General features: G+C 44.0%; 1 protein-coding gene across 1 annotated transcript in view; it reads right to left on the bottom strand.

The window, feature by feature from the left end:
• PYGL (glycogen phosphorylase L) overlaps positions 1–24,711 on the bottom strand; it is a 141,523-nt gene extending 116,812 nt beyond the window's left edge. Inside the window, exon 1 of the mRNA XM_069208675.1 lies at positions 24,692–24,711. Coding sequence (XP_069064776.1) covers positions 24,692–24,696 — 5 coding nt within the window. The 5' untranslated portion in view covers positions 24,697–24,711. The remainder of the gene's footprint in view (positions 1–24,691) is intronic.
• Between the last annotated feature and the right edge of the window lie 1,957 nt (positions 24,712–26,668).

The following is a 26,668-nucleotide window of genomic DNA, read 5'->3' as shown; positions in this document are numbered from 1 at the left end:
CCAGTCTCTTGCAACCAGTGAATTGCTATTCACATTATGGCCAACACCAGACCCTATGTCATAAATTTAGAAGCAGCATTTCTATGTCTCGGTTGTAATCCCTAAATACAAGGTTTTGGTGAAAGATGATCGGATTTCCAACCAACTCTTAGTTGGGTCACCACTAAGTCTGTACCATGCCTTTAGGACCTGCCCCTCTTTGCATAGTCACCCCCAAATGTTTTGCCTTTACTCTCCACTTTTTTAGCTGAATTTGTTTTTGTTGGCCTTGGGCCTCTGTGCACTTTGCCACTGCTAACCAGTGCTAAAGGCGTTGTGCTCTCTCCCTTAAAATGATTTGAGTGGTATATTTAATTTACTTATAAGTCCCCTGTGGAATGGTATACCATACACCCACGGCCTGTTAATTAAATTCTACAGGTGAGCCTGCAGTACGTATTGTTCCACCCACTTAAGTGACATTTTAAAACATGCCTCAGGGCTGCCACTGCAGCGTGAATTCAGATTTAAACTAATTCCACTTGGCAATATACCCCCCCCCTTACCAAATATTAAACTTACCTTTTATTACATACAATTCATCCCTAAGGCAGGCCCTATATAGCCCTCAGGAAAGGGTGCATTGTAACTAAAAGGGTTGGACATGTAATTTTTAAGTTAACATGACCTGGTAGTGAAAAACTCCTTTATTTGTTTTTCACCACTGAGTTCTACCTGTCCCACAGAATAACATCAGATTGCCTTATTACATTTAATAAGTGCAAACGTTTGATTAGGATCAGGCAGCCAATTCATGACTATCTATACAATTGTAATGAAAAATCATCTTTAATGGTAAATTCTGATTTTAACTACAATTTTGAAATTGTCACTTTTATAAAGTTAGGTAGGGACAAGGCGGTGCGTGGACCTCAGGACAGCCCCACTTCCAACTGAATAGGCTTTGCTCTGCCTTCCCATAAAGAACTTAGCACCTTCACATTGCCAGTGCAGCCAGTATGGAGCCAGGGCAGGTGAGTCACCTGAACCAAGGACTGCCAGAAGTAACTTCAGGGATTGTTGCTTGCCTCCTGTTCAGAGCCACAGGGACACAAAAGACTCCCATAATCTTGAAGCCGCACCTGGGCCCAGCCTCCGCGAGTCCTGAACCCTTCTCCCCCCCTCCTCTTATTCCCCCGTCCCCCAAGTGGTGTCCCACCAGTCCTGGACCTTTGGTTGTGGTGCTAAAAGGTACCTCAATGACCAAAATCTAAAACTGAGGACTTAAAAAACCTTTGACCAAAAACTGATCTGAAAACGGAGAGGAGACTGGGACCTGCTAGCCTGCCTTCCTTCCTTCCTTCCCAAGGTGTATAGCCGGTCAGATTGACTTCGAAGCTTCTCCTGCAATGTTCTTTTCTGCAGCAGCAAATTCTGTTCAGTGGTCATTCGCCAAGAGGGCATCCAAGTGCAGCAAAATGTCTTCATCTCCAGCCCTCTGTCTAACTCTGCTGGAGATTTTCCAATTTCCCCCCCAAAAAACAGACTAAGTACAAACAGAGATATCTTCACCGTAGCGTCAAACCAAAGCACCCAATGACAATGCACCCTTCTCAGACACAGGCCTGCAGCCTTGCCCCGCTGTGCTTTACTTTCTCAGAACATTGTTCTCAAAATTTCTTCCAAGTCCAAAGTTAAGTGCTGTCCAGCCCAATCCACTTCTTGTATCCAAACTGCGTTCCATGCAGTCTAATGTTTTTGACTTTGACCCAGTCTCATGCAACTAGATTACTGCAGTTGGTTCTTGGGGCCTTATTACGAGGCTGGCGGTCTTTAGACTGCCAGCCCCGCGGTGGTGGTCAGGACCACCGCTCCTGTGGCGGTCCAACCGCCACACATTATGACACCAGCAGTCAGGCTGCCAGGGCTCAGCCGTCTCCACCGGGATCACCGATCTCGACTGGTTGATGACAGTGGAGGTCACAATCAGCCAGGACAGCGCTGTGGATTGGAACCTCGTTCTCCGCCAGCCTTTTCGTGGCAGTGAAAGGCTGGTGGAAAAAAAAAAAAAAAGGTGCAGGAGGGACAGGGGGGCCCCTGCACTGCCCATGCACTTGGCATGGGCAGTGCAGGTTTCCCCTGCCCAGCACCCTTGCAATGTTCAATGTCAGCCTTGCAAACAGTGAACATTGCTGGGGTGCTGGTGCACCCTGCAGGCAACAGCATTGCCGCCGGCTCGATTATGAGCCAGAGACCATGCTGGAGCCTGTTTCCCGCTAGGCCGGCAGGTGGAAACCACGGTTTATGCCTATCAGCCTAGCGGGAAACACCTAATAGGTCTGGCGGGGTAGTCGCCACAAAGGCAGTGGCCACCCTGTCAGGAGTTTGATGGCCAAGCTTTCCCATCCGTCAAACTCTTAATCAGGCCCTTGATCCTTTGGGCACTAAAACGTAAAAAATGAATGACTCCGGTTCTACTAATTGGATTTTTGATGTGTTGGTGTCAAATAATATATTAGAATTTACTCTTTCTAAATTGGTGTGGGATTTCACTTGTGTTGTGCTTTCTCCTTATTACTGTTTGCATGCTGCATACATTCTTTACACATTGCCTCTTAGTTAAGCTTAACTGCTTTTTGTGCCACGCTACCCAGGGTTAAGCAAAGATTAATTTATTGACTTTGTGTTTCACTCCGCAAGGGATTGTAGCTGTTGCTTGATCAGGGCTGACACCTCTGTCAGCCAACAACCTAATTTCTCACAATGCCATATGATATATATATATATATATATATATATACATACATATATATATATATATACATATATACACACATACACACACACACACACACACACACAGATAAAATCATGTTTACAGCATCGTAGCACCCTTCATGGTCAAATGAAAAATAATTTTGGGACTTTAATGTCCCCTACATTAATAACATGCATGTATCCTTATCATGAGCGACCAAGTGCAAAGCATGTAAATACAGTTCAAATCAGAAGCAATATGAGTTACCTACGGGCAGTCGAGTGAATATTAAAAAGTATATTAATTGCAATTCAGATTTTGCCGTCTATGTAATAGAATGTCCATGTGGATTACAATATGTCAGCAGCACAATCTTTCCTCTGAAAAAACGTATTCTTGAGCACTGGAGAGCAATATCGAATAAGGATGCCACGTATCCAGTAGCGCGACACTGCAATCTTGAGCATGAGGGGAAAGTTGAGAAAATGAGATTTTTTGGTATAGACAGGGTCCTTGCCACTCCGAGAGGAGGGGACAGAGAAAAACAATTAAGGAGATTGGAGTCTGAATACATCATTCAGTTAAACAGTCGTTTTCCCTGGGGATTGAATAAGGATGAGGGACTTTTTGTTCATATTGGTTGATATAATGATACAAAGGCAGGGTCTGATAATATCGGTTCAGGTTATTCATTATTTTCTGTTGAGAGGCCTATTTAAATATTAATTTTGATGATTTATTGTGTTACAAATAGTGGCTCACCCAACGATATTATTTCTGATGACACTTGTTATTGAAAATGGGAAGAACAGATAAAATGGACATTTGAAATGAAAAGAAAATGTAAGCGAACAAATTTCTATGTATATATATAAACATATATTCAAAAAAAAAAAAGGGAATTTTCTTCTTCTATGTGTATGGATGAGGGTATATATAGTTAGTCAATGGGCGGGGCCACATTTCTTCTGTTATATATGTATTGCAAGAGGGGCCAAGGAAGAAGACCGTGAAGGTTGAAACGCGTTGCCCTATGTTTCTGCTTTATGGATTTTTGTAATAAATGAAGACCATTGATTTTGCAAGGAGTGCCAGATTTTGATTTATATACATTTTTTGGAGTGGATTGAAAATGGGTCCTGTGCCCATTAACTGAGCACCAACCTCGATAGGCGAGCGCTGGAAGGAACACAGGAGTACCTTTAGATGATTATATATATATATATATATATATATATATATATATATATATATATATATACACACACACACACACACACACACACACACACACACACACACACACACACACACACACACACACACACAGATAAAATCATGTTTACAGCATCATAGCACCCTTCATGGTCAAATGAAAAATAATTTTGGGATTTTAATGTCCCCTACATTAATAACATGCATGTATCCTTATCATGAGCGACCAACTGCATGTGAAACTGGTATCCTGACTTTATGTTTGGCCTTGGTACTACACTTATCTAGCTTGCGTGCAGATCACTAGGACCGTCTCTGGCAAAGTGATGTCCAGGACCTCTTCTAGGATGTGGTGGGGTGCAAAAAGCACAGTGAATTTAAGACTAGTAACCATGCTATGGTTAAGTCACATCAAGCTTCGGATGCAAGATTCGAAAATCATTAACGTGATCACACCTTTTTCGTTGTATAAAGGAAACTGTAATCTACTGACCTTTTCTCATGTAAAGTTCCGATGTTATGTGTGCCCCATGTCATTGCCCTGACCATTCATGTGTGTTGAGTTAGAGTATGTGCAGTGCTTATGTAGCCCATTTATGATAGAACTCTGTGTGGTGACAGTCAGAGTACTGGGACCAGTGGGCTCCATTGTGGATGGACCCCGGTTTAGAATGACACAAAATGGACAGTGGAAGCATATTGACTGCATTCCTGTAGCCACCGGGATGAGATTCAGGCACTGAAGTGAGGGTGGATGGAGACAGGGGTACCTTCAGAAATTCAATGAGGAGTTTGTTAGTAAAGGCCTACTGAATAGTTCTTCCTCAGCACTGCTATTTGGTGGATGGTAGGAGTGAGGGGTGGGACTGTAGTTTCTGTTATTGAAGGTGAGGAAGTATCTGCCCTTTTGCCTTTTCCCTGCTTCAGGAAGGCCGATGACAGCTAAGTGGAGAGAGCTCATACTTCAATGTGCCCTTGTTTTGTATACTTCTGCTTGGAGCCGGCATTGTTACTACCTGCTCTGAGAAACATCACCTTGCACAAAGGCAGTGTTTGAGGAACATGTAGGGAATAACATTTGAAAAGAATGAACCCAAAATGACTATGAAACCATAGACAGATGATCCATAATCCCCATCTGGAAAATGGGTATGAAAGTGGGATCCAAATCACCACACTTTGTTCCAGTTCAAAATTCTTCATGACCCGGGGAGGTGCTCAGCAGATTTCTTGAAGGACTGCGATGTGACCAGCCCCGATGGCTGCATGACAGCCAGACTCCTAGAGGTGAGAGGGCTATCACAAGATGTCTGTAACTTTTTGCTGTTCAACCAGAGGGTCTACCTAGTGCATAGAAGCCTGCCTGCTGAGAAATGGAAATTGTAAGTCTGGTCCTGCAGAAGGAGAGAGCATCCAGAAAGACTAACTCAGTGTGTCCATGGAATTAAGTACAACCAAAGGAAGCAGAGGACTGAAAGGAAGCAAAGCCAGGAGTAACACTTGTGTGAGTGGGTCACCTGGTCTCCCTGAGTGGGTTTTGCTGTCAGATGCACTGACTTTGAATTGCCAAGCATCTTTGTGTCAACAGCATTCTCTTGTGTGCTCCAGACACTGGTGCTGCTGGTGCCAGTGTCAGAGTTGGAAATCCCTAACAGCCACTGATGCAGAATCCCTGATCAACTCAAAGGCCACAACTGCCCAAGACTGGCACAGAGGCTCACCTGCCCATCTAATTACCACATCTACATCTAGCCTGGGAAGATGCGTGCCACTGAGTGAGCCTGTAGTGCCCCATTACCAATTAACCAATTGGTTACGTCTTCAGGTCCCTGCAGTACATGAGCTGCTGGCACAGGAGGACCACTGATCATGTCCATCCCACACCAGAGCTGCAACTACAATAACGCAAGGCAGATAAAGAATTATGCCATGCAAACTTAAGACTTTTACTGGGTGCATGTGATTGATGGAAGCAAACTGAACTGTTGTGGCAATCTAAACATTTGGTACTTCTGAGTGAACTGAATCTGCCTTATCAGTGCCTAGTTCCCCGTTACACAATGGGGGTTACAGATACAAGAAACTCTGATATTGAGTGGAAGGCACCAGTGTAGTGTCTTAAAGAAGATCACAAACAAGATCCAAACCTTATAGCTGAGTGTGCTGTGCAATATTTTATTTTACGGCGGAAGAATTATCAGTGCCATAGGAATTTTTTTTTTGCCTGTGGTGCTTTTTGTATTACCTTAACAACAGGAACATAGTTGTAGCATGACAATATTTTGCACCTCCTGTAGATAGCAAAGTAAGGAGGCTGTACATTATTTATGGTACTTCTCAATACATCTCATTATAGATCTAGACAAAACCTTTAATCCTGAATGATCACCAGTACACCATAACAAACTACATAACGCCATGCAGTATTCCAGAAATGTTAATACATTTGTTCTATAGTGTTCTTAAACACCTTTTTTCTTCTCTAAAATATTGTACTTTATATCCACTTTAATAACTTTCATGAACACTTGTTTTTAATTTAACAAATATATACTTATGTAATGCATGTTATATAAAAGATTTGGCTGTGCTGCATTTAGTAACTCAGGGCATTATTTAGATTAAGTTGGCTTATCCCCCAGGTTAGAGGAGGGATGTCCTCTGATCTGGCAGAAGACTGCCTGCCATACTTACAGATCTTCACTGAGATGTTTGAGATCTTTGTGCCTTCAGCTGAGAGGCAGCAGCTCCATTATTGGCAGTTAAGCTCTGCTGAGCTGGCACCATGGTTGATGAGCACACTCTTCAGAGTTTGTTATGGAAAAAGGCATAACGAGCATGCCTGGGTCATTCCTTTGGATTCCTGTTCATGAATAGGAAAAATGTAGGGTGGCACATCCTAAATAGAGAGGACTTTGTCATAGATTAACCGATGGCCCAGCGATTGATGGCCTGTTGGTCAAAGGTTTCCACTGGCTGAGCAAGTGGAGGCATCACTGTCAGAAACAGGGTACCCACCTTCCCCCCAAGCTGTAAATAAAGTGGAATAACCACAAGTTTGCTAGATGGGACATCAGCCACGTTTTGGTGGCTGTCCACTATCCATCATACTCTAAATGAGGCCTTCAAGCACTCAAGCACTACACATTTGATCAATTTCAGAAGGATGAAAGGCTGAGATGCTCCTGCTGGAAATAAACCATGCCCCTCAGATTGCACAAAGTTGCCTACAGTACCGGCCCATAAACCCATATGCAGACAGATGCTTATCACGTGGATTAGGTAAAATGGTTGGTAGAGGAGCTAAATAAATGGTCCCTCATGAAACATCCAGATACTTTCTGGTCACAACTTTGAAGGTCGGCGAGGCATATTCCCCATTCTAAGAGTACCATTAATTTGGGTAATAGTGGAATGTTATTTACAGAGCTTAGAAATAGCAGAAACATTTTATGAAACACTGTACAAAACCACTATCATGAACATTTGCTTACCCCAATGTCATAATGCAACATTTATTTTCATTTAGGTTACATTTAATTAGTGTGGTGTGATCAAAAACCCCATAATAGCACTACAGAAATAAAACAAGCAATAGCTAAGATTTTTGATCCAACAACAGAAATGCTGTTGTTTACTTTTCTTGGGAAAGCAAGAGCAGTAAGAGGTTTTCATGCCAGATAAAAGGTCAATTATTTACAGAATAATGGGCATTCCCTTTAAACAAGGGTGGAGGGGGGGCGGAGGAGAGATGGAATTCACACCGAGCCCCAGACACTTAGCATACATCATTGCAGACACAGGAAGAGAGGCAGGGGACATGGGAGGCTGTGTAAAAACATAATGGAGGCTTGAAAAGTTGACAATGGCCTTGCTAGGAGAGAAGAGCCAAAAAAGTACATTTGTAATGGAACTAGGCAGCCAGACTTAGGAAATGCCACTTTTGCAGGAGCACCCTCATGTTTTGCTAGATTAAGGGTTGGTTTACAGACTCTGAACACCCCTGCACTGATGTCCAGCACCCAATATTATGTGCTCCGACCCTGAAGTATATGGCAATTTGCTAATACATTATTTCCATTTTTAACTTACCTATATGTCCTTAGTATATGGTACTCTGCATACTCAGGAACTGCAAGTTAAATTTCGCTAGTGAGTGCAGCACTGACAGTGTACCCACCCCAGCAGTGAATTGGAAACATGACTCTAGGACTGCCACTCTAGCGTAGCATGTTAGTTTTAAAGCTGGTAAAATGTACCTTTTGCCAGACCAAAAAATTCCTTTATAAAACTGGTTTGTCTCCCCTAATGTAGGCCCTAAAGTGCACATAGGGCATGATGCATGGTACTTAATAAGCTGGACATGGGCTCTTAAGTTTTACATGTCCTGGCAGTGGGAAATTTCCAAAGTCATTTGTCATGATTGAAAGGCTGGCTCTTACATAGAAAAGCTCTGGGTAACATTATTACACCTTATATTGTAAACCTTTGGTTTGGGATTAGCCAGACCCATGATTCAAAGCCTTAAATTGATAGGAACTTAAAATCAATCTGATGGTAGAGCTGGATTTAAAATTACTATGTTTAAATGAACGCTTTTAGAAAGGTTTGCATTTTTCAGCCTAAAGCATTTATTAGCCCTTCCTGAGAAAATCCACAATTGTCACTTGGCATCCCGCTGCAAGGTGTGAATTGCTTTCAGGCAAGGGATCAAAAGGGCATTGGCTGAGAGGAAGTAGACCCCCGCCTGACTCAATGGCCTGGGGTGATGTCCACCAACTGTTCAAGCTTCAAAGGAGCAGCCTCGGTCACAGGCAGATGCAACTCCCACCAAGGCCTGCCCTGCCATTGTCTAAGCAGCCAGACTGGCACCTATCCAGGTAGGGGTGTGGGTGTGTGTGTGTGTGTGTGCGTGTGTGCATGTGTGCGTGTGTGCGTGTAGGTGTGTGTGTAGGTGTGGTAGGGGATGGGGGGTGTTACCTGTCCCAGATATGGTTTTACAAGGTGAGGTACTATTTCCCTAGACTCATCCCTGGGGTGTGCACAGAGCGCTAGGTAAAGGTCGAGCAATTCTGCCATGTTAGATTTTGGCAGAGCAGGACACTGGGATTATTTAGGTCCATACACACAGGACATGCTGTTTAAGTGGGTGGGGTTGCCCCTTGGAAATGTTGTACCTACTGGTTAGGGAGCCATCCCCACCCACAAGCTAGTGCCAGGCATATAGGTGGAAACCTTGGGTACCTTTTTCAGAAAACTACTGGACCTGTGGAAAACAGACTGCACCTGCTGAACCGAAGGTGGACCAGAGAAGGACTGATCCTGCTGTTTTACTTGTGGAGAGAAACCCCAATGGCTGGACCTGTTCCCACTTGAACCCAGGACAGACGAGTGGACTCCTAGGGCTAGTTGGCTAACCTCCTGTGAAGTTCCAGGAACACAAAAGGCTGCAAGAAGCCTGCAGCCAAGAAGAGCCCAGCTGACCAGTTTCAACTGAATCTGCCCTGGATCCTGCTGGTTGCCTCAGGGATACGGAGTCCTAATTTACTAAATGATGCCCATAAGGTCCTGGACCCTTGGCTGCTGCCAGAGTGTATTCTGTCCCTGATAGATTGCAAAGAAGTGGACACTTGAAAAAGTTTCTAACTTTTTCCTAAAAGAACCAGCAACGACCACAGGACTACCGCCAAACCACAGCCGTCAACAGTGCATCGCCAGTGGGATTCAATTTGATGGTTCACCTCACTGAAAGCAGTTTTAAGTCTAATGTGGAGGTTTTCACTGAGATAAATGGCTAGCAGAACCCAGTTGTCAATGAGCCCTTCGTCAGATCCAGCCAGCCAGCCATCCGACCAGCCGTCAAGAAAAGTCCTCCAGAAAAAACTGTCAGAAGGTAAACTTATCACTGGGACAAATCTGGTCCTTGTTTCATTCTCTCGCTCTATTGCAGTTGGCATTAACTTTTGACTTTGACAGGTCCAGCGTAACCAGATACACAACCATTGCTATCTGCACATTTTGACAGTTAAAAATAAAATAAAATCACCATCTCTGGTTCCCCTAATCTGATATTTTTGCATTTTGGTGTTTATTTACTCTTTACAATTTATACTGTTTTTATAAATTGGAGTGGAATTTTATTGTGTTGTGTTTTCGACTGAGCTAAAGTTTGATTTAAAGTAACCTAACTCGACCCAATACAGAATAGTGGCATGACTTGTTGAGGTCTCACAACCACCCCAAAGAATATTCCGCTTTCCCACACAGACTAGCCCAGACCAAGGACCAGACAGCGAGGGCTGAATCCCTTTCAGCTCAATGGGCATTGCATACCTGACTGCCAGCCCCAAACCTATCTATATCAGTGATTTTTAACTTGTGTTCCATGGACCCATGGGGGCAACAACTGTTTACAAAATTAAATTATATCAGTATATACACACACAAAAAGCAACTTTATAGTTTATTCATTTAAAACACCACATCAATGTGAAGAAATCTGAAACTGGATGCTACAAATTAATTTGGTATCCTTAGCTTGGTTCATGGGTGCAGCCCAAGTGATTGGTGGCCTCAACTGAAGCACTAGTGAGAGAGTGTCTTAGAAATAATACTACATTTTCAAAAGCTCAAACCAGTAGTCAAGTTTCCAAAACGTTTTAGCTTATTCTGATTGGGCTGAAGGGGCATTACCTAGAATACTAGCGTTGCTCACCAACGGGTCACACAGACTCTTAGAAGTGCTACATCCACGGGAGTAAGTCTATAAGATACATGTGCCAGCGGCTAAAATCACCTTCAGGGACTGACCAAAAGTGTGCCCATGTCACTGTCTGGCAATAACAAACCTGGTTGCCATAAAGTGACAGGGCTGTTGTCACGTGTTACATATTCACTTGCCAAACTGTGGGGACAAGTAAATGTGGCCAAAGTTGCCTTGCTCTCATGGCTGATTCAACAAGCTAGTAGCTTCCCCCACAAAACCCAGTAAGATATAGACAATCCACATTCATAGATGGCTAGCAAAAATATCTGTCTAGAACAATGAAGTGCCAAACCAGTTTGGTTGGTTGTCTAGGCAGCAATCATTCTAAATTGGAGTAGTTGGTGGTTTCCTTTTTTGATATTTAGAGTTCGGGATGCTGAGGAGTGCTTCCCCAGCAGCTAAAGGTTTTTTTCGTTGTTTTTATTTTTCATTGTGAAATGACAATCAGTGTGCATGGCTCATTTCACTTTCATTGTGTCAGTGCTCAGGGGCATATCTCAGCACCCCCAAGCACAGAAAGGAGGTGTTTACCTCTAATCTGCCCTGCAACATAAAACCCACAAGACACCCCCAGGGAGATATTTAGTAAATATAAAAAAAGGGGTGGGGAGGCCCATCCAGGCATTGGGCTGATCTCCACACCATCAAATACCTGACGCAGTCTTTCAAACTTCCCCAGGGGGTGCAGCTAGGAGGCCTTTACAGCCAACTAGTGGGCAGAAAGCTCACTAGACACCAGGGGAAATGTAGGTGCACAAAATAAAAAAAAATTAAAAGGGGGGGCAGTGGAGCCCCCCCATGTCAAATGGGCTAGTACTCCCCCAGGGCACAGCTGACTTTCTGCCCTCTCAGGGAGCAGATGGGAGGTCTTCACATCCCATCTGCTCCCCTGGGGTTGGATTGGATGTATTTACTCAAAATCAGCCCCCAGAGGTCAGAAAGGCCAATAATCCAAACAGAAAAAATAAAGAGGCTCCCAAAAAATAAATAAATAAAAAAGGGGAGGGGGGGTCACACTAGCATTGAGCCATAACCCCACCCAGAAAGGGCAAGAGAGGTTTTTTGCCCTCCCTGGCAGTTAATAGGAGGACTGATCCCGATTGGGGAGGTTGCACCTAATGTGCCCCCTCTAAGGGTCAAGGGGTTTAAAGCTTACTGGAGACCAGGGATTTCAAGTCTGGGGAAAGCGAAGTGCTGCAGGAGATCTACCCTCGACTGGGACATACACCCACACCATGCAGGACATTATCCAGTCTTTTCTGTTCCATCCCCACCAAGGCTTGGGGATGGGGTTTGCTCTAATTTGCCTCTCCTGGGGAAGGGGGCAAAGAGGTAATTTAATGACAGGAATATTTTTATATAAAATAATGGGAGGGGTCCCGGCTGACCAAGACATCAATCTCCATCCCATCCCAAAAGCCTGTCTTTCTACTACACGGGAGACTAAAGCATCCCCATCTGTATGGCAAGAGAGGACATTTTTATTATTTTGGGCATTGTTTTTTTACATACGAGTCAGCAGAGTGGCTAAATCTCAATACTGTCCCACTTTCCATGCTGAATGGCTACGCTTTTCAAGCTCAGTAAGGCACCTGGTAGGGAAACCTACCAAATCCCTTGAGGAAGCCGAGGCCAATACCGGAACACACAGCACCCTTGGAATGCACACTGTGCAGACAGATCGCATTCCAAGGGTGCTGGGCAGGAGAGCCCCTGGACTGCCCATGCCATGGGCAGTGCAGTGCAGTGGGCCACCCTGTGGCCCCTGGCACTGGCTTTCCGCCAGCCTTTCCATGGCAGAGTCCCAGCCTTTGCTGAGTACAAGTCAAGCCGCCGTCACCACGTCTTGAACCATGTTTCTAGCAAGCGCGGCGGGCTTTAGGCGGGTCCACCAGCCAAGGTTGTAATGTGGCAGTCAGACCACCTGGAGTGTGGCGGTTTGACTATCAACACAAGTGTGGCAGTCCTCATTCCACCACACTCGTAATGAGGGCTTAAGTCCTAAGCGCCGGGGATCAGAAAACCAAACCCTGACTCTAAGGGTCACAGAGAATGTACCACTCCCATTTTTGAGTTTATCCCTTTTTTCCTCTACTGCAAGACATTCTGCTTTATTATTTCCCTTCTTAAGTCAGTTCTCCATTACAAGGTCTTTAGTGCCTAGTGTTGTGGCCTGTTAGAAAGCCAGGGATTTCTGCTTCCTTAACTGCTGCTCCTGAGACTGGAGAGGATCTCTTGATAATCTCCCAGGTTTTTCAAGAAACATGCATCCTGGGCATCAGGCAAGTCTGCTTTGCTTCACAATTTTATTTTGGCCTGAGCCAAGTATTTTATTTTTGAAATTGGAGGGGTGTAACCTTGATGAAATAATCAGTGGGCCCTGGCTCCTGTGGCAGTACATTCCCGAGGCAGTTAGATTACTTCTTGCAAGTGGCTTAGGATTTACTGCTTCCACAATTTTTCCAAACTGTGGAGATTGCACTATTGAAGGTTTCCCTCTCTTTCCCAACCCCCATTTTCTCCTGTAGAGATCATAGTAGCAGTGTTTATGCTTATGGTAGCATGCCTGGTCTCAGGAAAAATGACTAGTGGACATCAGAAACACTGCCTCACTTTTTGGACCTACTGAGCACACTTCGGACACCCAGATTCCACCACCTGGTCTCCTTCAGGGTGCTCAGCTTACTCTGTCTCGAGCAGGAAACACCAGGCCCGCATCTGTCTCATCTTAGGCCTGATCTCACTTCCGTCCTCCTGAGGTTTCTCCTCTCAAGTAGACACCTTTTTTAGGGTTGGGGATTGTTAAATACTCTTTGTGCTGACACCAACTCTGGTAAAATGAGGTCATTGCCCAGAAGGCATCTAGTGCCCATGAAATACCCGACCATGTGATGACCATGTCTTTTCTTTCTATTAACATCCATCTCTTCTCTGGCAAAGGGGTAGTTAATAAATGCCTAGTAAGCCCAGCTTATGGAAACTGGATAAGGTTCTTGGGGCCACAAGCTCCTTCTCCAGCATAGATTTGTTGGGACCAGAATCTCTAATTACAGTAATTTTCTTGTCATCCCATTCAGCCACGTACCCACAGCACAAGAAATTGGATGACGCGTCAGCGAGTGTCTTTGCCTCTTAGACCTCCATGGCAACAATATCCCAAATGGTCCTTCTCTGGTGTATTTGGTTGTGGAGCGGAGAATGCCAAGAAAAGGAGCAGCCAGAACAGAATGCTTCACTGTGTGGTCATTCATAGAATACCATTCCTTGCCACACATGAAGCACACATAGATGGAATTATAGAAATAAGTCTTAGCTCCATTCTCTTTCCTGTGATCGTGACATTACAGCTGGGAACCATAGAAATGGCCACCATCATTGTTATTAGACTTTTGGCTGTGCTGCTTGGCATATTTGCCCTCTTTTTGCTTGGTCTGCGAGACTCCTGCCCCTTCTGTTCAGTTCTGTTGGCAACCCATTAGCTGCTATAGTAAGCTGCGAGGGGTCAGTTTCTACCAGGTCAATTTTCACATATACCAAGGTGCTAATGGTTTTAGACACAATACATTTAAAAATCAATTATGTGCATACCAGAGATCTGAGCTGCGATACAGGCCATGCCCAGAGGGAGAACACCGGGCACTGATGTCCTTCTGGTGGAGCTGTATGCCACACCTATATGGAGAACCTCGCTCCTAAACTAGTAAACTTTTTTTTTTTTTTTACACTGCCAAGAATGAGGGCCTGCTGCCGCCATCCACCTATATAGCCTTAATAGTCCCTCTATTGAAACCAGCACATAAAAATGGATCCTACCACTGAATTTCTATGCTAAATGTTGATTAAAGACCACACTGATGAGTTTAGCAGTGGATCCCGCAATCCCCAATGAGGAAATAAGCTTAACTCACACCTCATGCTTCGAGGGCATTGCGGTCCACTTCTCAGCAGATATAGTTCCTGATGGCAAGAGGCTTAAGGGTAGGCATCACTGGTTTAATAAAGAGTGTTGGTTCTCAAACTTCTCAACACTTAATCCAAGCTATTAAATCGAAGGATGCAAAGGCCATTCGCTCAGCTAGAAATTCTTTCAAATAAGCCATCTGTAAAGCCAAGCTTGAACAATATGACAAGTTGTGGGCTGCACTTAATGACGCTGCATGAGAGAGGAACTGTAGTGAGTTCTGGTCCTTGGCAGCACGCTGCCCAGGAAATAGCGCACTGAACATTACAACTAATATTGCTCCAAAGGACTGGGTAGACCAATTTAGTGGGTTGTTATCCTAGGACCATGATAGTATAACCTCTGAACATAAGGACACTTGGTCTAATATCATTCTAGCACCCACCCCTCCAGTGCAGCAACTGTTCTCCCATGCGGATATAGCATATTCCTTAGGTACTCTAAAGCATGGCAGAACACCAGGTGTTCCAGCAGAGTTATTTTTAATCAATATTGAAATCTGGTCAAGATATACCACCATCATATCGAATGCAATAGCATGTGGAGCACCAATCCCCGAGCCCTGGAAGGGTGCCATTGCAGTCCTGATTTTTAAAAAGGGTGACAGAGCCCTCCCCTGTAATCATAGGCCAATTAGCTTAGTAGACTGTGTGCAGAAAGTGTTTTGTCACTGCCTTTTGGGCAAGACTGGATGGCTGAACATGACATTCTTAGTCCTCTTTAGGCAGGGTTTCATAAAAAAATATCCACCATTGAGCAAGCCCTCAGGTTTTTGCTGTTATCCTGGAAGACAGTCTTCATTGGCAAAGGGAATCTGTATGTTGCCTTTGTGAACCTGAAATACACATTCGGTCTAGTACCCCGTAACGAGTTGTGGGAAGTTCTTTCCCTAATGGGAATCCCCGAGCACATTCTTTCACTATTAATTCAGCTTCATGAGGGTAATTATGCATGTGTCAGGTGGGGTGACAAGGGGCAGCTAACTGACAGAATCCAGGTGTCAAGGGGTGTACGGCAAGGGTGTGTCCTTGCCCCCACCTTGTTCTCTTTGTACATTAATGATATTGTCCCCTCTCTACTTAGAGTGGAGGCTGATGCACCATTGCTAGACACGCCAAAAATTCCGGTCTTGCTCTTTGCAGATGATACATTTCTGATATCCAAGACCCCAAGCAGATTACGGAGACTCCTCACGTGCGTTGAGGAATTTTGTTTCACACGGGGACTTGAAGTCAATTCCTCCAAAACTAAATTAATGACACTCAATCCCCACAGATCCTTTAGAGGGAAGTTAATCCTAGAGGGTACCCCACTTGAAAAGGTGGGCACATTTAGTTACCTTGGCCTAATGTTAACTGAAAAAAATGACTTGGAAATCACGTATTGCAAAGCAGGCACTAAAACTAAAGCAAACAACGGGGGTTTTAATAGAGGATTTTAATCTCTCGCACACCAAACCAATACGCCCTGCAATCCAGATATATGAAGCCAAGGCTGTGAGCTCTGCTCTTTACGGGGCTGAACTATGGGGCTATGCCAAAGCCCAAGAAATAATCTCTGAAAATAATTTCCTAAAACATCTTGTGTCCTTCCTGCCAAGCACTCCACTGTTCCACATTTTTAAGGACCTAGGTGTGAAAGGCTTTGGCCACAAGGCCCACCTACGTAGCCTCTTGTACTGGCAGCGTCTTTGGACTACCCCAGAGCTTGCTTCCTTTATTGTAGCCCTGCAGGTCATTTTAGAAGCTGACCATTCTCATAGTATCCCCTGGCTCAGACACATCAAGGGGTTACTTTATTCGCTTGGGCTTAGAGAACTCTGGGACTCTCCAACTACTGCCTTCTTTCCTTCAAAAATCAACCTAAAAAAATTGTATTGGCAAACGGTAGACTCTGAAGATCTAGGGGTTGCACTTCACTCCACACTATCATGAGAATTTGCCAACCTAAAAGAGACGTGCAAATACGAGGCCTTCTGGGACATAATCACGGTGCCTAGAGAAAGGAAATTGTACTTCCAGTTCAGCATAGGGACCTTGCCTCTAAGATCACTTACCAGTCACTGGTCATATGAAGAAACAACCATCTCCCCAGCTTGCAAAGCACCTACTGAAAACCTCCCTCTTGTTTTATTTGTCTGCCCTGCATACGCTGCCTCACAGAAAATGGCTGGCCTCGGCTTGTAGTCTGCTGGGAGTCCGCAGGTCCGACATTGCCCTTCGAATTCTCAGACCAGACATTTGCTCGATGTTAACGATTGCTGTTGCCAAGTTCCTTAGGGCTAGTTGGATTGTTAGAGGAAAACTGATCTCTGTATAATGGTTTTAGTAAGAATGTATCAACTCACTCTGGGAGTGCACTTAATTTTGGGGCTGAGGGTTAATTGGTGCAAACCACAACTGTTTCTGACCATAGCGGCACATGGCCAACCTCCGGAAGTGCTGGGGCTACAGTGGGAATCTTGACGTTTCCCATATCAAGGTGTCAAAATATTCCATGATTGCACAGATCTGTTGGAAGGCAGTATAGGTAAAGCAATTATGGATTTAAATCACTGAGTTCTGGGGAACACCGTCATTTTCAATAGCGAGTAAGGTCACGCTATTGAAAAAGATAGCACTTTCGCAGCTTCTTTATTTGTTAGTTGTGTTGCCCATATGGATGCCCTAAACTATGTCTTGGGGGAGACTCCATCTCAGTAGCTGTACTATTAGGGCAGGCCACATCTGTGTGGCACTACACACCTTCCAGACGTCAAGACTGAAGGAGATCTAGCAACACCAGACTGAGTCTTACTATTTAGCAGTGCAGCTTCAGTGACTGATGCAGTGGATGGCAAGCAATCTGACACCCAGATGTGCCACAAGACCCAATGTACCGGAAGCCCACTCACTCCTCAAGGCTCTTATTACAATTAGTCACTTGAAAGCAAGAGACTCAAAGTAGTTTCACGTACTGCTAAAATGTTGGGTTCGTTGTTTACAAAAGACTAAGATAAAAACCCTGTATGCGCCGAATATCCCTATGATGCACTTGGACGTGCTGCTTCATGGCGGGTCTTGGCAGAATGGGTGGAGGCAGGTGCAACCAGGCTGGGTGACCTATTCGAAAATGAAGCACTCCTCCCCTTTGAAGGGTTCCGAAAGACAATTTACCCAGGGGACATTTTTTGTTGCATACAGCAGTGACGAAGGTCCTGGGTAAGCACAGAGCCCAAACACACTACTTGCCAATACATTGTCACATCAGTGGTACCTTTAAAGCTCTCATTTACTTTTACAGAACAGCGTAGGGGGATATGCTGCTCCCTCTGACCGCTCTCCTAGATAAGTGGACAACAGATTTAGGGTGTCCCATACCATATAAAGACTGGGCGGAAATCCTAGATAAGGTACCTAGGGTATCAAGAAACACTTGTTTCAAGTTGATAAAAAAAAAAAAAAAAGAAATAATATATAATATAGTAGCAACACAAATATACTGCAAAGTTAAAACATATCACATTTGGTTGTATCTAATAATTAACACATATCACCTTAATCACACCAATAATTCATCAATTTCAGTAAACTGGCTTTTGCAGACATTGATAAATATAGAACAGGCCCCCTGCCTATCCTTACCCAAACGCGTCAAAAATGTTTACTTGAGCCAATCTTGCCAAATTCTTTTAAACCACAAGCTACCTTCCAGAAGGAACCAGTCTGAAGCAAATTTGTATTTGTATTTAGCTTGAGTACAAACATCTTTTTAGTGCTTAGAAATCACAAGGCAAGCATGTAGTAGAGAATATTAATAAATACCATATCAGTTACTTATTACGTGTCATGCTGGATCCAGTCTTGGATGGGGGAGCAAAGCACTGCAACCCTGAGAGGGAGGGGGGTGGTGTGTGTGGCGTGTGGCACAAATTCCACAACGGAGCACGGGGACCGCAAGTCGCACCTGCTCCTAGTCAAGCCGCCTTGGCAGTCCTACCGGCCTGCTCAGATTAGCCTGGGGAACCTAATGTACCCCTGGGGGGCTGCCACCAACACAAAGATCCGAATTACATCTGTTCAGACCATCTCTCCGCTCAGCTCCTTTCTACAGAAGAGACCCCCCCCCCATCCACAGCCTGCTCACCATTCACCGAAATGAGCAGTACGATGCGCCATGCTGTATCACCAGACAAACTTCAGGGCCGCGGCATTGCAACTCCAACGCAGGCCTGCCGAATCCACAACAAAGCTGCGCCACGACCTCCGACTAGATGTACATGGCTGCAGCTGCTTGCCAAAGCTCTCACTCCTTGACTGTCGGCTGCCCACGACGCATTGGAGGAGGGTGCTGACTTTATACATATGGTCTGGACAACACTCATCCTACTGGGTGAACATAACCACTATACTTACTGTTATTATTGAGCGAGAGGTCCTATGTGCTCCAGAGCACTGCCTCCTTGGCTGGTTCCCACATACAGCCAAACAAAGCCACAAGCAGATTCCAAGACCTGGCATTCGTGTTAGTAAAACAAGAGATTGCTTGAAACTGGAAGGGTCCGAGAGGTCCCTAGGTGGAGATATGGTGGAAGGAATTTGAAAAGTGAGCTGGCTATGAGGAAGAGGTGCTGATGAGAGAAGCCAGTGTGGCCGAGGTTCTATGGCTAGAGCCTGGGAAACTATAGTGAATAGCATGAAGCACCCAGAAACCTCACCGGCAGGGTCCCCGATTACAGACCTCTAATAGCAGGAACTATATCACATATTCTATACATCCCCTCTGTGTCGAAGGGTCTGGCCCCTAAACATGGACTAACTCCTAGTTACAGCTAGTGATCCTTTCTGGTTCACTAAACAAATATGATACATCGGACTACACAAAGTATATTATCATCTAGCACTGTTATTGGGAGGGACAATGGGGCGGGATTGGTGGGATCATGGGGGGAGGGCAGAGGTGGGGTAGGAGGTAATTGTGTAGTCACAGCAATGATGGCCAATGCAACTGTATAACAATGTGTTTTGAATATGCATGACATGCTGCTTGGTTTCTGTTATTGAAAATCAATAAAATCTGTGTAAAAAAAATAATAATAATCAGAACCCAAGGGAGAAAAAAAAACAGACTACACTACCTTCACCACATACTCAGGTAGATTGAGAACTAATTAAATATTTTTAAAAGAAATATTAGAAGAAAAATACTGTAGAAGTCACAAAAACTTCTGAAACTTTTCAATCATATCCTCTTAATACAGCGTACACTATTTTTTTTCTTTGCTCCCTGCTGTTGGCACTTTCTTGAACCTCCATTGTGGAGGCACTGTAGGTCTTGCAACAAATCACTACAAGAAAATTAAATACTGAAGTTCTCTATGGGAACCTTGAGGCCTCCTCGGTGTAACACAACTATTCAAACATCTGGTTTGACTCCAGCCACAAAGAGAGGACATGCGAAAAAATTTGCTCCCCAAACACTTGCCTGTTGGAGCAGCCTCAAAACATGTCCCCAAATCCAATATTACAGGACAAAGCTGTGAAAAATGCCGTCCTTAATCCAATAATTGGTATAAATGTCCATTTCCAGAATCACATTACGTACAGCTATGAGAAACTTCCCTGTCTATGTCCCACAATTTGCATGGGGTAGAGGGATAATCGAAATAAGCGAAAAACAATGGATTCATATTTAAAAAGTAGCCAAGGCATTCATCAGCAAGCAGTCCTTAATAAGCGTGCCATCAACCTCCTCATTAACAGGACGACATACTGCAGCATCTTCTGGACGTATAGATAGTGAGCAACAGTGCTGTAGACCATTCGGCCCACCTAAACTGCATGATTCAATATTTTATCCAGGTGAATGAAGGGGTCGAGCTTGACCAAGAAACTTGGCAACACAGTCTGGTGCCAAACCTGGATCTTCAGTAATCTTGGGCAAAAGGGTTGAACATGTACCTGGAGATATATTTGCTTTTTTTATATCTGGCAGCATAGTCCTCTTCACCAGGGAAACAGAAAAGAGATGCATGGGATTCCTGCTCCGCCTGTGAACACCCCCATGCAGCACAAACAATTTGGCTGCCAGTTTACAGGGAAGGGAACTATCAGCAGTTGAGGTAATATTTGTGTCCATATGTTAATGTTCTTTGAACTTGTATTCATGGTTAATTAACACAAAGCCCTTATTATTAAAGGTGAGCTGTCTAAATATACGCAAGGCCACAATGAACCACTGACAGTGGTCCCAGTAAAAAATAAAAAAAGTGCACGTACACTTTTGAAAAGTCTAACAATATAAGGCTATGTATAGTGCTCCCAGAATGCTCTCTGATTAGATGCAAATGTTTGAAAAAGCTTGTAAGCAAGACTGAGGATTTGTTACTTTCAAAATAAAAATGATCAGAAAAAATGCAAGTAGGGAACAATGTTTTTCTTAATCACTGTGAAATTTTAAGTACAATTTTTTTGAAGCATCATTTAGTAAACTCTGTTGATGCATGCTAGTATTTCCAAAAAACATATTCATCTTGGAAAATCAGTGTAACAGTTTTCAACAAGATTATGGGTAACATGAAAATAAACAAGAACTGGCAAAGCCAACCGATCCAACATTGGTGGTCAGGCTTTTGGTTTTCTCAATATGTCTTGCCATGGCTTTTGTAACACTTTATTGTTGTGGGAGATTCCAGGCCCTTGCCACTGTAACAAACATTAGCAAAAAAAGATTTGGGTCTCATAAAGCACACATTGCCACAGTAGTTCATGGCACCGAGCAACAGAACTGTGTGCCAATACTCTCCTTGTGGAAGAGCAGAATGCTAGCACTCACAGTAAAGCCAGAAGACAGATGGATAGAAAAAGCTTCTTAGGGCATCAGTCCTAAGAGGGGGGCCAATTCTTTTTAAAAAGTCACAAAAAGGCACCCATGGTATATGTCTTTGCATAAGTGGCTTTCAGGGATTCACAAGAATTTCCAGAAGGGCACCAGGAAATCGTACTTCTAGAACATATTTGTGAACAGTATTTTAGCACAAGCAAATATGCACGTGTAGATTTGCTCGTGTAAAATCTATTGTTGTAAGTTCATTTTCCCTCCAACCACTTCCCCCCCACAACCCTGTAAGAACTTATGCTTCTATCCTTGTCAGGAGTAATTTTCCAACCTTTCCCTGGATAGGAAAAGATTAAAGAATGGATGTTGAAAATCCTTAAAACATGCATTTTGGTAGTTTTGCACAGACTCAAGGGCTTCCTCCAGCCCAAGAATGTAGATCTACAGAAAAGTGGCAAAATGAGGAAATTGCTATAGTAGGGCTTGAAATCGCTATTCAAGCCCTACTATAGTATTAGCCCTGGTATAATCAGGGGCTATTATCAGAGCTCTTACAGAATGTGATTGCTGCCATAATTTGTCACCACACTACGTGGCACCAAGGGGACAAGTGAATTTTGTTTTTTACAGGACAAATAGATTTATGAAGCAACCTATCCTATAGACAAGTAGGTACTTTATTATTCCACACCCCTGCATAAGAAAAAATAACCCAGGGCTTTAAAATCTTTGTCGTAGGAGCAGGGTGTCAATTGCTAACCCTCCTTTTCAACAAAGTTGCAGCTGAAAACCAGCCAGATTCACTCTTCATATTGATCTTGTAAAGTCTTATCAAATGCAGGATCATAAGATAACTCCATGTCTCAAAAACACAATTTTCCTTTTCTGTGTTGTCATGCAAAATGATCTGCAGCTCTGAGCAATAGTCTTGGTTTATTTAAATTAAGCAACATTAAGCAAGTGGGATTAATGAACCCAATAGTACTTACTAAGGACAGGTTGTTTTCGTTTTTGGTGTTCTGGACTGTTTTTCAACACCAGCCACTGACCCAGAACAAGGGCACCAAAAAGCAAAAAAGGGAGAGAGGAGTAGGGTGACAAATTTTCAGAACAAAAATAAACGGACAGCCATTGACATAGAAATAGGAATAAATGTTGACCCTGCACTGACCAGTGCAATAAATATAAATATATATATATATATATATATATGTATATATATATATATATATATATATATATAGTTCCTCGGCCATGCCCGAGGTGTTGCAAGGGGAGCTCTGTGATCCTGGCCTCGGTGATGGGCTCTGCAGGGGTTGATTCACTCCCCCCATTAAATCCTGCTGTGCTGCCTGAATAAAGTCAGGCAGCACAGCAGCACAGCCTTAACCACATGTCCATGGTGTCATGGGAGGGCCAGTGTGAACGTGGGCCTTCTGAGCACAGTGCTAAATGTTAGTGCTCACCAGACCCTCTCTCAAATCCAGGACATTTGTCCATTTTTGGAACAAGTGTTGGGACACCAGGACAGTCATCGAAAAACCGGGACTGTTTGGGCAAATCCGGGACATCTGGTTACCCTAGAATGGAGGAAAAGAAATGGAGGAAAAAGGATGTGCAAGAGCGAAATAAATAGAAAGGAAGTAAAAAAATGGCAACGAAAAGACGCATAAGCTGGTATATATTGTGTTACTAGTTCCATACAGCACAGGATAAAAAAAGCCTGGCCTTGTATGAGGGTTTTGTGAAGCTTCTGACTCAAGTAAATGACCACACCATTCATTGTACAGGTGTCATGCAATGTAATCAGAACATTACTTCCCTGAATTACCTAATCTATTATTTACCTTTAAACAAAGTACTGTGCCACACTTTCAGGTTTTAGCATAGCTTCCAAGTTTCCTAGATCCACACATGACCAGTTAGTCCAGTACCGTTTTCTCCTTAGAATTCTGGGGCTTGTAGTCCTGGATTTAAATGGGGATAAAAAGCCTTTAAGACCCAGAATTCTAAGAAAAAAATTGTCTTGCCCTAACTAGTTATGCAAGGACCTAGGAACCTTGGTAATGGATGCATGGGATGAGAGTTAAAGAGCCTTGGGCTAATGGGGCCATAATAATGCAAACATCGAGAACCGATTAAAACATTTAGAAAATGATATGGGGAAAATAATTGTACGGCACAATCTGTGACAGTATCCTTCTAATACTTTGATAGTTCAATAATTATTAGTCTCTCTGTGCTAAGGTGCACCTCATTAGAATCAGTTTAACACCTGAATAGAGCAATAAGAAACTGAAAGATCATCGGTTAACCTTTGCAGGGGACTGCCTTACTACAGATACACGACCGGCGGATTATTTTAGTAACTTTTGTTCAGTGTAAACTAGAAACTGAATCCATTTTGGTAAATTTAGCAAATTATGCAGTAGGTGGTGGATTATCTGCAGAATCACCTAATTAGAGTGGCTCTGGCTCTAGGGTTAAGGAGCAGGACACCTCCAGGCCAGGCCTAGAATTTCAAGTTCACAAATCAGTGCATTCTGTTAAATATATAATTAGGTTCATTTCAACTAACGCACAAAATTTGCGTAAAATGCTCACGTCCTAGTGACACGAGGCCTCAGTTTATTGAACCTCGCGGTAAAGCTCTTTAAAAGGAACGAAAGTCTGGAAATTTCAATGCCGGACTTCTCGCCTCCTCGGGAGCACTGAACCGGCCAATGCTAACAAGAAATGGAGTGTAATCCACCCCCGTCGCTGCTCTGCATTTTAAGCGTGCCAGCAGCATCCGAAATTCATCTATTTTCTTACAGGAAAGCAGGACTTGGTCCTGGCACTCCTTACAACAACAAGGCTAAATAAAAAAAAGCATCTGACTCGAGCCATCGTTGTCTGAGCAACCTCAAAAACGCTGAAAAGGACACCCAAAAACAGCAAATAACATGAGCTTCTCCAAGTCTACCCTTCCTCCTTAGAAAAAACAGACAGGGATGGCCCTATTAAAAACAACTCTCACAAACAAGACCTTAGAAGCACATGAAAATCGTTTGCAAATTAATATAAATCGTAGACTGCAGCCTCCTCCGTGTCACACATTCCAGAACGCTTGAGATGCCCTTCTTAGCCGCCACAAGCATCTCTGCAGCGTAACGCAAGCGCAAGCCGACTGCCCTGCTCGGTGTAAACTTCCTACCTCATCCGGAATGTCTCGGTACCCCAGCGTTCGGAAGGGTTAAGAGAATATTGTGAGAACGATTTGACGTGTGGGAGGCGTTAACCAAGCGTGCTCTGGTAGAAGAAAACTAATACAGTGCAAGGCAAGCCTAAAATGCTGTAGGCCCACTCCCAGCAGTCCCGCCTACGACTAGGTATACATGGTATACACCAATCAGATGCGAGTTTTTTTTTTTTACTTTGTCATTAGTTTTGGTGAGTTTGAGATTGTTTCAAATCCGGGGTGCATCAGTACATACACTCACTGGCGACGTGCTAAAAACGTTTTAAATTCTACAGGAGAACAATTTTGGATGGAATTCAAAAAAGTTGTCTCCATTCTCAAATACTATGTATGAGATGTTCTCGGGTGCTGTCTTCAGCGCCTCCATCGCTCTGCATTCTGGAAATTACAGTTTTTCCACTAGACATTTAGGATGAAATATGGCAGAATGATAGCAATCTGCCATAAAAATCTAGGGCTGATGAAAATATCACATCTCCCTGCGGAACATTGTGCACCTGGATGGATGGACGGACAGACGGGTGGAACAGATAGACATTTCAGCAAATTAGAATAAACAGTATAACTCCAATTAGGCATATAATAGTTAAATCTATATAAGCACAACATATAAGAGCGCTGAAAGCAAACTAGAAAGCCGTACATATAGGAAACACAGATACATATAGGAAATACAGACTAAACTGGTTTACAGGTGTGATTGTCGGCCTCATTGAAAATACTCACCGGCATGAGTTAAAGTAATAGAGTGATAAATTGACTTCACTGGGTGCATAGCACAAAGAGGATAACTTCATAAAGAACAGTTTCAAATGGACACATTCCAGTCTACTGTGAAATACCAGCAGTCAGAAAACCAAAGGGCACTTTAAAAGGAATTCACAACAGCTTTCACAGGATACAGGAACTGAATAAGCTAGAATGGGCTTTTTGCACACATGAAGAGCTGGTAGAAATAGTCCTGCTGTCACAATTTAATAATAAAGTCGAAACAAAAACACTGAGACTCAAGAGAACTACTTTGTGTGAGGATGGGCTCCTTCATAAAGAGCAAAATGCGTCACTCAAAGTGAAGTTAGCCAGTGGCTGAAGTAAGCTGACCCATGCGGTGTGCGGTAGGAGGAGGAGGCAAAATGTGAATCACACTACAAGAGACCAAATGATGAAGAGAGCTGGGTGAAAACACCTTTAAGTAAGTATATTACACATATGGGGGGTCATTACGACCCTGGCGGCCGGCGGTAAGGTGGCGGTAACACCGGCAACAGGCTGGCAGTGTTCCGCCAGCAATTATGACCATGGCGCAATAGCCACAGCCATACCGCCGGCCCCTCCAACATACATAATCCTCAGGGCAGCGGTGCAAGCACCGCTGCCCTGAGGATTATGAGTCCCCGACCGCCAGCCTGTCTGTGGCGGTAAACACCGCCATGGAAAGGCTGGCGGTAAGGGGACTTGGGGTGCCCCTGGGGGCCCCTGCACTGCCAATGTACTTGGCATGGGCAGTGCAGGGGCCCCCAGGCATAGTCCCGTTGCGCATTTCGGGCAGTGAAATGCGCGACGGGTGCTACTGCACCCGCTGCACATCAGCATTGCCGCCGGCTCTATTACGAGCTGGCAGCAATGATGATGTGACATTTCCGCTGGGCCAGCGGACGGTAACACTGTTACCGTCCGCTGGCCCAGCGGAAATGTCATAATAGGGAGCCAGGAATACCGCCGACAATGGCGGTATTCTGTCTCCCGCAGCCTCGGCGGTCTTTTTGCAAGACCGCCGAGGTTGTAATGACCCCCACAATGTTAGTAAAACCAAAAACTGTTAGCCTATAATTACTGTGTAATACCATGTTTGCATTCCAACCCCTTTACCACTTCCAGGAGAAAGCCTTGGCTGCTTTTGAAGAGACACGTTTACAAAATGAATGAAAGGGT

This window comes from Pleurodeles waltl, chromosome 9 (assembly GCF_031143425.1).
Source record: "Pleurodeles waltl isolate 20211129_DDA chromosome 9, aPleWal1.hap1.20221129, whole genome shotgun sequence".
In the NCBI taxonomy this organism is placed as follows: Eukaryota; Metazoa; Chordata; class Amphibia; order Caudata; family Salamandridae; genus Pleurodeles; species Pleurodeles waltl.
The sequence above is the reverse complement of the archived record's forward strand: the minus strand, read 5'-3'. Positions and strand labels throughout refer to the sequence as shown.